The 15,182-nt window shown below is 43.8% G+C and overlaps 1 protein-coding gene across 1 annotated transcript in view; it reads left to right on the forward strand.

Moving 5' to 3' along the window:
* Positions 1 to 6,774: 6,774 nt before the first annotated feature.
* PPP2R2D (protein phosphatase 2 regulatory subunit Bdelta) overlaps positions 6,775 to 15,182 on the forward strand; it is a 42,511-nt gene continuing 34,103 nt past the window's right edge. Inside the window, exons 1-2 of the mRNA XM_067533468.1 lie at positions 6,775 to 6,899; positions 7,342 to 7,437. Of these exons, the coding sequence (XP_067389569.1) occupies positions 6,893 to 6,899; positions 7,342 to 7,437 (103 nt within the window). The 5' untranslated portion in view covers positions 6,775 to 6,892. The remainder of the gene's footprint in view (positions 6,900 to 7,341; positions 7,438 to 15,182) is intronic.

Genomic DNA, 15,182 nt, shown 5'->3' on the forward strand with positions numbered 1-15,182 from the left:
TGGCCTTTGTTATTATTGATCACAGGGTGTTGCTCAAATGATGACAAGAGTTGGGCATGGGTGGACAGAAGCACCTGCCCATTCTGTTCTGACTGATCCCACACAATGGTTTGGGGCAACAACGCTCAGTCTCAACTGTGCAGGCCCCGGGCTCAATCCTAACACCTTTTCTGCTCAACAACTATATGAAGTGCCTCTGGGGGGATCATGCAAACATATGGATGTCCTCAGTATGCTTATGAGATCCAGTTTTATATCTCCCTTTCATTCTCTCCAGGATGGCGCATCACCCGATGTCTGGCAGTAACTGGAATCTTAATGAAATCCAGCTAGCTGAAGCTCAATATGGACAAGTGTGATGGTCGACAGCAGGAAGAAGGGGAAAGTCCTTAACCACTCCATTAACTGAGGTCATTAGTAAAGTGAGCTAATATCTCAAGGTCTTATTAGCGTAAGGAAGCCTTGTCTGTGCCTGCCATGGGTCAGCTCCCTGACTCTATTAGCCATGGGCAACACAATCACTCTCCTCTAGGCCTACACAGGCCCCACTCTCTCTCTGCAGGTTAGTGATAGGCACACTCCTGTGAGCCATCGCCAGGAGCTGTGCAAACAAATCAGATGTAGACTCCTTGTTTTATTGTATAAGTGAGATAGAGGTAGAGGTAAAGACACCGACTGCCATCCTAACCATGAAGCCGAAGAATACCTATCAATGACCCTAAAGTGCCAAAAAAAAAAAAAACCCCAAAAAAACCCGACCCTAAAATACAGAAGGATCCACCCTGGGAACAAACAAAGTACAGAAATAAGAGAATAGTCATGCTTTCAATTAGCTGGTGATTAACAACTATACTGAACCTAGAGGCAGCAAGACACAGAGTCAGCAAGGCCCACAGACTTACATGAGAGCCAGCAAGTATAAAAGATGGGGTAAAAACATGGAAACTTTGGGTCTCGTTCTGCAATTGTCATCTGGAGCATTGGATTTATGACCGACAGGGGCCTGGCTCCCTCCTCATGCCCAGTCTAGTAGGCCACTAGGCTGGCTCAAGCAACACATAAAAGGACTGGCAATTATATCACACCAGCTTGCAGAACTTCTTGAGTATGAATGTGTACATGCATGTGTGTGTGACTGCTTTTTGATATTCTTACATTTACAATAAACACGGCATATTGCCTTGTCCCCCACTGAATAAGATCCTGCTAGTCTTTTCTTTTACAAGTATAACACTCCAACTCCTGACATCTTGAATGCTTAACCCGTTCCACTGGACACTCACAGTATTCACCCATTCGCTACTTCCAAAGAAAGCTTTCCAGTCACACCTCAGATCACCACTCCACTTAAAATATAGCAGGTAGATCGGTTTATAGCGAAAACAAGTAAAAGTTTATTTAACAAAGTATAGATTCAAGTAATAGCTTGTAACAGAAACAAATAGTTACATATAAAATAAAATCATACCATTCATTATAGAACCTAGGGTTACATAACTAGACATTTAAAAATCTAACAGAGCAATGCTCACCAAAGCCCTTCTAGCACTTTACAGCCACGCTTGGCTGTGACCCTTCATTCCTGAGACAAGTCACACTGTCAGCTTTACCTTCTCAGTGCACCCTGGGATGGCACCTCAACAATCCAGTTTTTACAGGATCCCTTCTTGCTGTGTATTTCCTCCTATAAATTTCTTCTCTTGAAGATTTCACAATCTCTTGATTAACATTTGGCTCAGTATGCAACTAGGCAGCTGTTGAGAGACATACAATGTCCAATACACACAGGACCAGACAGAGAGATAAATATATGTTACCTCCTTGAAAGGAACCTGTCCAAGATGTGTCACTTCCTGGTTGCCTGCCTTAAGAATAAGATTCTCAGTACAGAGAACTTAACTTCTTTAACTTTAACTTCTTTAAATAGTATCCATCCACACAGTCCACAGTGATTATGACGACCAGTGGGCTACCGACTCTTGGTAGAGACCTCCTCACATGCCACCCTGGTGAATTATTATGCACAAATCTGACCCAGGGGATACCTCTGCAAGCTGGCACCAAGAGATTCCTAGGTTACACCATTCTCTTGCCCTTTTTCTTGCATCATGCCCACTTGTCATCCAGCTCACTAGTTATTAATCCAATGCTGGGGTACAGGCAGCTACTAGAAGCACTTTTCTGCATTACACTGAGTACAGGTGCTGAACGCTAGAGCTTTGTCTATCTAGACACTGCCAAGCAACCTATGGCATCAAACCCCAACCCTTCTTTCATCTGGTAATTAATAGTACACAGTCTATGTTTTACATATGAAAAATATTCCACTGGCATTTAGTAAAAACAACAAACTTCACAGCTATGAGAGAATGAACAGAGCACAGTATTTCACAAATATAAGCAAAACCCAGCAACCTGTGCAGCATTTTAAACAACAGGTTTATAGCATACAAATAAATACAAGGATGATGATGACTAAGTTATTTATCAGTATTTATTATTATTATTAAATTATTATTATTATTATTAATTTGTATTATAGCATCTAAGAACTTCAGTCATGGACCAGGACTGAATTGTGGTAGGTGCAAACAGAGAACAAAAATAAAGTCCCTGCCCCAAAAAGCTTACAATCTAAATATCTGATCATTCCCTCTCACTTTTCACCATATCAGTCTTCAGAAGTGTCTTGAAATCAAGCTGTAAGATGAGAAAGTTTACACAACAGGAAAATAGTCAAAGTTAGTGTAACATTCTAACAAAGTAAATAAATAAATAGGTCACACAAACAGATGCTGTGCATATGTACTTAATAAAAACATTTTTCTACTAAAATTGTGTGAAATTCTTCAAATACATAACAGCCATGAACTGGAATACTGAATGTGTCTACACACATATCCTCAGGGCTCTGAATTTGGACTTGTGGTTCGCATGATGCCCCCAGAACGTGTTTACCTGTGTAAATATTCACATCCTCTCAAATGAAACCTAGAGACTCATATGCTATTATATAGCATGTGTAAAGAAGCTAGCTCACTCCATAGATATATTGGTACACAAAAACACTATGTTGTGAGTTATTGTATCATATGTAACATATTAACACATAACCACAAAAGTTAAGGCATCTAAGGTGTACATATCTTTTCCAGTCTCACCCACTTAAGACGTTTAACATGTACATATTTTTTCCTGTCTGACCCAGACACACCCAGCTCGACACACACCACTAGAACAACCACAATACAACATATAGAAAACATTACAACCTTATCACTGCGCTAGTAAGGATGTCAGCCTTCCCCCACCCCCATTCCAAACTCGCTGCCACCACCATCAATAAACCAAAGCGCTCCTAAACGTTCTGCCCTATTATCTGTTCTGCACACTTCTGGAAAAAATCACACTCACTCATGTCCTCCATTGGGTACCTTTGGCACATAAAGATTCAGTTATGACAAAGAATGCTATTTTTCTTTATGTAACAAAATAATTACATAATGCCAGGAAGCCCAACTAACTCTCTAGATTAAAAGGGCATATAATGAGAGGCTCAAAAAATGATGAGCTTCAGAATGAAATTTATTTTAGAGCCTATTTTTAATGGATTCAAACTCAAAAATGAATTAACCAATATTCTTGACATTCCTCAGAAAATTCAAGGTTTACTCAAGAGAGAGATTCTGACTGAAAATTTGGAGTAGATATACTGGGTGACATCCTCGCTCCACTTAACTCAATGACAAGATTCCTAGGGTATGTCTACTCTGCAGTTAGGACGTGTGATTCCCCACACAGGTAGACAGACTTGTGCTAATTCTGTTCAAGATAGGGTGCTAAAAATAGCCATGTGGACATTATGGCAATAGTAGTAGCTTGGACTCGCCGCCCAAATCCAGGCCAACCCAAACCCCTGGGTATGAGATCAGGTAACTAACCCAAACTGTCGCTCATGCTGCAACTTCCACACTGCTGTTTTGTCTACCCATGCTTGGGGAGATTTAGGTTGGATATTAGGAAAAACTTTTTCACTGGGAGGGTGGTGAAGCACTGGAACGGGCTACAGGAGGTGCTGGAATCTCCATCCTTGGAGGTTTTTAACGTGCGGCTTGACAAAGCCCTGGCTGGGATGATTTAGTTGGGGTTGGTCCTGCTTTGGGCAGGGGGTTGGACTAGATGACCTCCTGAGGTCCCTTCCAACCCTATCTTCTATGAGCCTATGCTGGGAATCACACCTCCTAGATGCAGTGCAGACAATTGACTTCAATAGGATCAGGATTTCACCCATTGTGTTTCTCATATAAAACATATGTTAAACTCCCACTTTAAATGCAAAACAGAAAGCAACTTTAACTATGGTGTTGCAATGGCTCTTTCATAACATTGGTGTCTTCTTTTTCATTGTATATCGAATCAAACAAGCCAGTCTACAGGAAAACTAGATAAATGAGGCTACTGGGGAAGCAATAAATAAAACGTAGTCTGTAACCCAGATGTGCACATCCTGCTCTTAAGTAGTATTTGTTGGTTTTATGTTTGTTTAAAAACATGTTATTCCTGTTAATATAAATATGAATTGAAATCACATTAATACATTTGTCCCACATTTATAATGTCAATATGACTTTGTCAGAATTAAATGGAGATATGGGCCTCTAGAAAATAGATCTATGGCCCACATCCTGCAAGATGATATGCCTGGGTGGACTCCTGTGCTCATATGGAGCCTAAAGTAGCACCTTTGTGGATAGCTTTCAAGATTGGGTTCCCTATTATTACTTCATGTTGTATCATTCCAGGATGAAGTTTAAAAAAAAAAAAGAACATTTTAAAACAGGAAATCCAATTGGCATTAATCAATTACATGCAACTTCAGTGGTATGCTGCATTTAATTGATTAAGGACTAAAGGATTTTTATGGGATTCTAACACCTTTTTTCTTTTTAAAATGAAAGATTCAGGGCATTTTTCCAAGAAAGTACCATTTCTGTATAAAGTTAGTTGCGTAAATTAAACTGCTTGGGTGACTCAGGCTATAGATTAGCTGTGCAAGGCATTAGCTAAAAAAAATTAAAAGTTATTAGTTAACTTTTCACCAACCAAGATTTTGAATGGACATAGAGACATTGTTCTAAAAGTGATCTCTCTAGATCATGGTTGATGTACACTGGCAGGCAGGGCAGCAAACAGGTTTGTAGATTCCATTGTCTGTACTGTGTCTGTATATATATATAAACAAATGACTTCAGATAATACCTTTTGCGAGCATTAAATTCATCAAGGGGTAAAAAATCACTTGGGAAGCAAGAAAGGCAAACAGAATACTGTTGTATGTGAAAGGTTACCCTGTTCCAAGTAGGAAATGTGAACAGTACATATCCCTCTCACTGGAGGTTTTTAAGAACAGATTGGACAAAATTGTCAGGGATGGTCTAGACTTACTTGGTCCTGCATCAGAGTAGGGGACTGGACTTGATGACTTCTCGAGGTCCATTGAAGTCCTACATTTCTATACTATTTACTTCCATGCCATAATGGCATGGTTTAGGACGAAATGGTAAATTAACTGAATTCTCCTTGCTATTTTGGACTTAAATCAGATCCTTAAAACTATAAAGACATGGTGGGATTTAAAGAAAGCAAATAGCATAAGGGTAAGGCATAAAGATAATGGTAAAACTGTGTAATGCATCAATGGTATTAGTTCAGCTATCGTGCAGGATTCAGAACAGAAGACTAAAGAAAGGGAATGCCTACCTTTAATGGGGGATTTAATAGCAAAAATATGTCTAGCATACTAAGTGGAACGCTGTTTAAAAATATACTCAGAAGCCAGATGTCTTTCTGACAGTGGTACACCTTTTGGGGGCCTTTGATACTATTGTTGATTTAGTACTACTGAACTGACTGCATAAACTGGCATGAGGGAATGGAAACACCAGTATCCAGAACAGATCAGTTCACTCTGTCCTGATTGATCTCACAGGATAAAGCTGAGCAACTGCCTTCGGCTGTGCATCCACCAGGGCTCAACCTTGTCACAGTTCCATGCTGGCTGCAACCCAGATGTGTGGGTCTGAGGTTTGCCCAACCTTCCCAGCTCCAACCCTTTTGCCTCACAGCTGCGTACCAAGGTGGAGCCTGGGTTGCTTTCATCACCTCTCAGTTTGGCCCTCAACAGTTCTGGCCAAGGTGAGACAGAAACAGGGTTAGCTGCACTGTGTTTAAACATCAGCCCTTTCACACACACCCTGCTGCTTTCTCACCGCCTGGTACCATCTCTCTGCCCTTTTGCTCTCAGCCTGAATGAAGTGCGTTCCCCTGGCCTGCTGGCAGCCTCGTTGCCACCCACTAAAGCCTCCTAGAGGCCACCAGCCCGTCCCGCTCCTGGACTGGTTCCGGGTTCCCCTCCCCCCATTACTAGTCCCATCCTCAGTCCCCACTAACCAGGTTTCTATCTCCTTGGCCAGCCAACACAGCTCACGTTAGATAATCCGCAGGGAAAGGCTCCTGTCCCCCCGCCTCAAACGGTGTCCCTGGGTGCTACTCCCTCAGGGTGCGCCTCCCCCTTCGATCAGCCTGTGTCTTCCAGATCCCCCGTCCGCTCCTTTCTCACCCGCCATCCCCGCCCCGCCTCGGCTCGGCTCGGCTCAGCCCGGCCCCGCCGGCTCCCTTCTCCGCCCAGAGCTCCCAACCCACCTCCTCCTCCCTGAGGGAGGCAGACGGATGACGTCACCGGATCAGGCCGACCGGCAATGGGCGCCATTTTGAAACCCCAAAACCTCCAGCGGCTACAGCTGTGTGCGGCGGCTCTGATCCGGTCCCGGCCGGCGCCTCCCCCTCGTGGGCCCCGCAGCCCCCCGCCCCCGCCCCACACACACTGCGCGACATGGCAGGTGAGAGAGACGCATGCAGCGCTGCGGCCGTCAGCCGGGGAGGCCAGGGCCTGTGGCCGGCCTAGGGTAGGGGCCGGGCGGAGGGCGCTGCGCCGCGCCTTCGGCACAGGGGCGGGCAGCGTGTCAGGCCTACCTGGGCAGCGCGGATTCGGATCGTGGAAGGCCGAGCTGGCTCAGCGGGGCTAGGAGGAGCCGGGCCTGACCGGGTTGTTCGGGGCCGAGCCGGGCCGCGCCGCGTGTGGTCTTGGTTAGAAGGGCAGGACCGAGCCGGAGCGGGGGTGGGGGTTTGAGCCGGGCAGGGCGGTACGGAGCTGGGCTGGGTTTGGGATGAGCATGGCCGGGGCTGGTTGGGGGGCGCTGGGCTGTGCGGGGCCGAGTGAGGTGTCCTCGGCCGGGTTGGGCTCCCCGCGCCGCTCGCCTTCACCGTGCTCTCTCTCCGCAGGGGTGGCAGGAGGTGGCGGCGGCGGAGGAGGTGGTAACGATTTCCAGTGGTGCTTCTCCCAGGTGAAAGGGGCTATCGACGAGGACGTGGCGGAAGGTGAGCGGGGGGAATCGGGGCGCTGCGGCCCTCGGTGGAGCAGGAATCGCCGTGTCATAGGGGTCCCTAATCCCGCATCACCCCCGGCCCCAGCCTCAGATCCAGACACCAACACCCATTTTCGTCTAACGTGTCGCGCCGCGTGCAGGGAGTAGTTGGTACTGGTGCTGCCTGCAATTCTTCTGCCCCAGTGTGTGTGCATCCCTGAGGATGGGGAGGAGGGTTGCGTGGGGGTGCGTGCGATGACTAAGCTGGTGCCTGTGCTTTTCAGAACGGCTTTCACAAGAGAGCATAACAGAGAGGTGGCTTCCTCCTCTTCATTTATAATCACCAGGGAGATGGGATAGTGACAGTGGTATTTTTTTAAACGTAGTCATGTCAAGTTTCTGTCTTACACAGAGAGGGAGGCTCCTTCATTTGGGATTCATTTCAAAAGCAGTGTTTCAAGTTTCCCTGTGGCAATGAAGGATTTTTATTCTTGCCTGATGACACTTGAAAGCTATAAATAAGGACGTTTGGGTAGGAAATAGCCACTTTTTTTTTAAAAAAAAAAGAGCACTTTTTAAGCACTACTGAAATATGTTAGATTTGGAGGAGCATTTTGGAATAAGAGTGGTAAAATGATAAACATTTTGCTTTAAAAAGTCCATACCTTTAGATAGGCAAGATTGATGTGTATAATGTTGCTGTATGCGTTTCAGTGAGTTACAGTTTGTTTTTAAAGGTCTCCCATGTTCAGATTGTCCCAGTTTGAGATACAGGCTTGTAAAGAGGATGTCATATGGCCGCATACATCTGCCTCATGTATTTGGTTTCTACTATATTAACTTTTTTAAAAACAAAACCACACACAATTTAGCTACTTCTGTGCATTGGTCTTGGTTTTGGAATTACTTTGGAATGTATTTTGATTGCGTCTAGTTTGTTTCATCCATATTATTTTCCCCTGCAAAAATATTATGAGGAAACTTTAGTTTTCATGTTACTTTTGTTTTGGAGAAACAGCATTGCATCCAAAATATCTGTCATGGGGAGAGACTTAATTTATTGGAACAGATAATATTCAGACTAGAGATGGGTGTATACTTCAGTTGATTATTTTTACACTTTGTAACCAACTTTAAAGTTCTGAATCTTCTGGTATTTATATGTAAACTAAATATCTTAAGAGCTTTTCAGGCATTCCTGAAACACTGTCTTTGTTTCTTTAAACTTCTTGTCTGTGTAAAAGCTTAAAATGTCACCTCTGTTCATATTTTTAAGAAACAATCCAGTTTTGGCAAAATATTTAGTATGATAAAATTACCTTCCGGTCACTGCTGATTACCAGGATATTTGTATATAATCAGAATCTCTCTCCTTTCTAAACAACCAGTTAGTTTTACTACCTCGTTCAGTGATTTTTGTAACATTACAGTTTAGTGTGGAAGAAAATTATATTATCAAAGATTCAACCCACATCATTACAGAATGTATTGGCAGGTTAAAAAGACTTAAGCTCCATTCCTGGGCATAGTCAGTGATAGGGAAAAACTGTATAAAGTTATAAAACTTTTAACAACATAATTTCCAACTATGGGCCTGATATTAAGTACCTGTTAAATCAATAGGGGCTGGTTTACACTTACCTGGAAATTCAGCGGCAGTCGTCAGGAGTTATGCAAACTACGCAGAGTAGTTTGCGTAACTCACGTTGACTGCTTCTGCACGCTGTTTACACTGCGCTGAGCTGATGGGAACAGCGTTCCTGTCGGCTAGCGATATGCTACTTGAGGGGGTGGACTTACTCAGTCGATTTCCTGATCGATTGAGCGGGTCTCACTGACCGCTCAATCGATCCAGAAAGATCGATCTGGCGGCGGTGAATTTGCCACCGTCAGTATAAACGTAGCCTAGGAATTCTGCCTAAGTGAAAACAGAAGTAACTGTTGTGGTCTTATTCACTCTAGCATCATAAATTACATTAAATCTGGCAGAGATCTTGGCTCAAGGTGGTAGAAAGTCCATCCAAAGAATGGCTTCTAGTAGTATTGCAAGGCTCACATAACTGCTTGCCAGTGCAGTCTGAAAAGTAGACAGTACTGGTATTGAAGAGGGTACAGCCAGGGGTCCTGGGTAATATGCTGATCAGCTTATTTCTAAGCAGCCTCCATGAGCAGGTCTCCTATTTAGCACCATCAGCATGCTAAAATTACCTTTTCTTGGTGGAACCCACAGAGGATGATGGTGGTGTTTGCTGCCCTATAATATGAGTGAATCCCCTTTGTGTGCAGCTGGCCTTCTTGTTGGCATAGGAAGCGAAGTCCACGCTCTCTTGTCCAGTGGTTCTCAACTAGGGATACGCATAGAGGCAGAGGTCTTCCGGGGGTACATCAACTCAGCTAGATATTTGCCTTGTTTTACAACAGGCTACATAAAAAGCATTAGCAAAGTCAGTACAAACTAAAATTTCATACAGACAATGATTTGTTTATACTGCTCTATATACTATACACTGAAATATAAGTACAATATTTATATTCCAATTGTTGTTGTATGGTAAAACTGAGAAAGTAAACAATCTTTCAGTAATAGTGTGCTGTAACATTTTTGTATTTTTATGTCTGATTTTGTAAGCAAGTAGTTTTTAAGTGAGGTGAAACTTGTGAGTATGCAAGATAAATCAAACTCCTGAAAGGGGTACAGTAGTCTGGAAAGGTTGAGAACCATTGCTGTACTCAATCCCATTCCTTCAAGTGTGCGTTGAACCCAATATTTGTAAAAGTTTACCACTGTGATGCTTTGGCATTTAACGTTCCTTTTCTTCAGTCTTTTTGCTCAGATTTTAAATTTAATTCATTTGTTCATAAAATGGTTTTTCATAGTAAAATTTGAGTAGCCTGAAGGCATTAACTGGATCTTTTATTTCTAAGTGTTTTTTGAAGAGTGTTTTAAATAGTTTTTATATGAAAAAGATGGACTTCAGGTAAGGGGCACTTAATTAGCTCTATATCAAAGTCCCTTTTAAAATTAATTTTAAAAAAATGAAATTATGCCAGAGCGTCATCAGGTAAATCTTTTTTTTAATGGAAATCTTGTGACATTCACATAGTTAATGAAATGGGACTGGGGAGAAGGGGTATAAAATACCATTATAGTAAGATCCAGGACACACAAACTTACTGGATAAAATGGGGTTCTGTACAATTGGAATTCGTAAAATCAAGATTAACGGCTACCTCCTTTTCATCTTGCTTGTTTATCTGTACGTATTACCTTATTCTAATGGTAACATGCCTTCAATTTTGCTGAATTAGCTAATGTAAAAATAACTTTCTAAAATCTTAGAATATTGGAATTGCTGCTAGCAGAAATTGCGATACCTGTTAAAAGGGGAAAACCAGTGTTCTCTAATTTACAACAAGGATTTTGAGGGTAGCTTTATTTTTTTTCATAGTACAAATCAAAATCTTGTAGACTCACTTGCTCCTGATACTGCTTTACCTTGTGCTTAACTTTACGCATGTAAGTAGTCTCATTGACCTTAGTGGACTTCTAAATTCATTAAGTGCATGTGTTTTGCAGAATTGAGACTTTAATTATATTTATTATTTGCAACACTTGAAGTACTGTTACACTTTGCCATTTATTAGGGTTCTTTCTCTCACCTTTTGTCTTTTAGCAGAAATATTTATAATCAAATTAAAAAATAACTGGTTCCCCAGTCTTCATTGAGTTCTGCTAGTGTGTATCTTTTTGTCCTTGCAGCATTCACTGAAGTCTGAGAATCTGCACCTATTGTGAACATTGCAGTACTTGATTCTAAGGGTTGGGTTTAGGCCTTTATTACTGAACTATGTGTCTAATCTCAGTCTTTTACCAGGCTATCCATATAAATGTATACGATGGGGCACTATCAACTTGAAATGTAGTCATGTTGCAGATACTAAGCTAACTGAAAATATCCTGTCACTTTTTGTGGTCTTACAAATACATTTTTTTTAAATGTCTCTCTCTATCTTTTGCTCTGTGGAAAAAGAGATGAAAGTGGAGAAAACTAATTCTATAAAGAAATCTGCAAATGACGGTACACAAAGTGCTGTCAAATGCATAGAATACACAAATTGATAATTTTTCTATAAACTTATTAGAGTAATCATGTTTAGTATGCAACTATTGAGGGAGTTAAAAATATCAACTTTTGGACAAGTGTGCTTTTAGTTTTAAAATAAAAGATTTCTTGAATGTACAAGATCATATTCAACATCTATTTCTGGTATGATGCTGTTTTAATGAAAATACCGTTCTTAATGTGTGTGATATAATCTATTAGGATTGTTACTATGTGCTCATACAGGTAAGTTATACTTAAAATGTATGTTTTAAAACTTTTTTTAACCTATTTGATTAATATAGAAAACTGAAGCTTACTTTCTTTCTGGTGCTGTCCCTGTGCTGAAACAGCTTTTATAAATACATAGTTTAGAACCCCACCAAATTCACAGCTGTGAAAAACGCGTCATGGACCATGAAATCTGCCCTCCCCCATGAAATCTGCTCTCCCCCATTGAAATCTGGCTATTGTAGGGGAGACCAGATCACAGAGCTGAGTGGCCACAGAGCAGCAGCAGCTGGTTGGGAGCCCATCTTTGAAGGCAGCGCCGCCAGCAGCAGCGCAGAAGTGAGGATGGCATGGTATGGGGGAGGGGTGTTCGTCACTTTTTGAGGAAGGCCTTACTGGTGGACAAGTGGGTGACTGCCCAGAGCCCCAAAAGCAAGGAGGTGCCATGGTCCCTTGAAGCACCTACAGTGCGCCAGGCTCCAGCTGCTGTTTCTGAACAGGCTGGGAGGAATAGGACATTCTCTTCCCCTGCATGGGCTGCTCTTGAGGCCAGGTCAGTCCTGCCTCCGGGAATCTTCCCCCGGCTGCAGGAAGACCCCTGGTTGCTGGCTGAGAGTCCAGCACTGAAAGCAGCGCTTATTGCCACCCTTACGTCTGCGCTGCTGCTGGAGATAGTGCTGCCTTCAGAGCTGGGTGGCTGGCCAGCAGCTGCTCTCTGGCCACCCAGCTCTGATGGCAGTGGTGCAAAAGTAATGGTGGCAATACTGCGACCTCCCCCTATAATAGCCTTGCAACATCCCCTCTCTCCCCACGACTCACTTTTGGGTTGGGATTCTTGTGATTACAACACTGTGAAATTTACGATTAAAATAACTGAAACCGTGAAATTTTTAAAATCCTATGACCCTGTAATTGATCAAAATGGACTGTGACTTTGGGAGGGCCCTATTTATAATGAATCATTTTTGCTGAGATTGGTACAGAATGTTTTTTATAACATAGAATCACAGAAGATTAGTGTTGGAAGGGACCTCAGGAGGTCATCTAGTCTAACCCCCTGCTCAAAGCAGGACCAACCCCAACTAAATCACCCCAGCCAAGGCTTTGTCAAGCCACACCTTAAAAGCCTCTGAGGATAGAGATTCCACCACCTCCCTAGGTAACCCATTCTAGTGCTTCACCAACCTCCTATTGAAAAAGTTTTTCCTAATATCCAACCTAGACCTCCCCCACTGCAACTTGAGACCATTGCTCCTTGTCATCTACTACCACTGAGAACAGCCTAGCTCCATCCTCCCTGGAACCCCCTTTCAGATAGTTAAAAGCCACTATCAAATCCCCCCTCTTTCTTCTCTTCTGCAGATTAAACAAGCCTAGTTTCCTCAGCCTTTCCTCATAAGTAATTTTCTCCAGCCCGATAATCATTTTTGTTGCCCTCCGCTGGACTCTTTCCAATTTGTCCACATCCTTTCTGTAGTGGGGGGGCCCAAAACTGTTCACAATACTCCAAATGTGGCCTCACCAGTGCCAAATAGAGGGGAATAATCACTTCTCTCAATCTGCTGGCAATGCTTCTATTAATGCAGCCTAGTATGCTGTTAGCCTTCTTGGCAATAAGGGCACACAGTTGACTCATATCCAGCTTTTTGTCCACTGTAACCCCCCAGGTCCTTTTCTGCAGAACTGCTGTTTAGCTAGTCAGTAGCAGTGCATTGGCCTAATCCTTCAGTTTGTCTCGGTCACTACCCTCCAGGTTATCTACCACCCTCCGCCCCCAGCTAAGTGTCATCTGCAAACTTCCTGAGGATGCAATCTACCCCATTATTCAGATCATTAATGAAGATGTTGAACAAAACTGACCCCTCGGGCACACCGGCTTCCAACTAGACATCGAGCCGTAGATCACTACCCATTGAGCCCAATGATTTAGCCAGCTTTCTATCCACCTTATAGATATACATATATCTTTAAACAAATGGAAGTGCAGTATTTCAGGGTATCAATGATGTCTCCAAATTGGCCATGTAAAATGATGATAGATATTAGATTTTATTCATATAGAAGGGTGTCGTTTTCAGTGTAGGAGAGTTTGGCAACAGCTGAAGAATGGTATTAGAGGAGGAAATTGGATAGTAACTGAAACACTTGCTTGGCATTAAGTGTAACAAAGGTAGACTTCTTAAAAAGGGATTATTTAAATCTTAATTTACATTGCATTATTTTCAGATAAATATTTTGCCTACAGCCTCTATGTGGATTGTGTGTGAAATTTGGGGTTAAGATAACGCGGGGGGGTTGCCTAACTTTGTTTAAAGTAACTTTGTAAATGTACGCTTCAGTTTTAATGCTTTGTAAGTACCAATTAGAACGGTGATTATCTTTCTACTTTCTCTAATTTGCAAAAGAAGTGGTCCAATCACTTTTCCTTTTCAAAGGAATTTCTTTTCAAATAAATTTGCACAGTGCTCTTGGAAGAGTCTTATCCTATTCTGTGTCTGAGCATATTGATATGCTTCAGTCCTTGAGGTCAAAAGATATAGCCACATTCATGGGCGGACTGGCCATCCGGCAGTTCTGGCAAATGCCAGAGGGGCTGGTGTACTCAAGATCTGGTAGGCCCGCCACGGAAGCCTTTCATCAGGCCCTCCAGCTGGGCCTGGCCAAGCGTGGCAGCTGCTCCCCCTCCCAGCCCTGCCCCTTCCCCCCTGCCCCTCTCCCACCACATGGGCCCAGCAGAGCCCTGGCTGGAGCGTGGTGCTCTGGCTGGAGCGCTACGGCCACTCCCTTCCCTTTCCTGGCTCCACCCTTCTCCCAAGTCCCACCACATGGGTCCAGCAGCGGCACCCTGGCCGGAGTACGGCAACCACTTCCCCCTCCTGGCCCCGCTCCTCTCCCACCACATGGGCCCAGTGGCGCCCTGGCTGGAGCACGGTGCCCTGGCCAGAGTGCTACGGCCGCTCCCCTCCCCCTCCCGACCCCACCCTTCTCCCAAGTCGCACCGCATGGGCCCAGCAGCGGTGCCCTGGCCAGAGCACGGCAACCACTCCCCCCTCCTGGCCCTGCTTCTCTCCCACCACATGGGCCCAGTGGCGCCCTGGCTGGAATGCGGCAGTTGCTCCACTCCCCGTCCCAGCCCTGCCCCTTCACCCTGCCCCTCTCCCACCATGTGGGCCAGCAGCACCCTGGCCAGCGTGCTTTAAATGCCAGGGCCAATTTTTAGTCCCGGTCCGTCACTGGCCATATTCCTTAGGACTTGTCTATACTATAAAATTAAGTCAGCATACAGCCACTGTACTAATTAAAGTGGTGGTTCATGTCCACACTTGCTCCCTTTGTCAGTTGTGTGCATCCTCACCAGGAGTGCTTCCATCGACTGAAGTGCAGCATTGTTGGGGCTGACAGCTTCAGTCATTGGCCAGGGGCT

Source organism: Emydura macquarii, unplaced genomic scaffold (genome assembly GCF_026122565.2).
Source record: "Emydura macquarii macquarii isolate MOO-44397 ecotype Brisbane River unplaced genomic scaffold, CSIRO-AGI_Emac_v2 contig_3343, whole genome shotgun sequence".
Lineage (NCBI taxonomy): Eukaryota > Metazoa > Chordata > Testudines > Chelidae > Emydura > Emydura macquarii.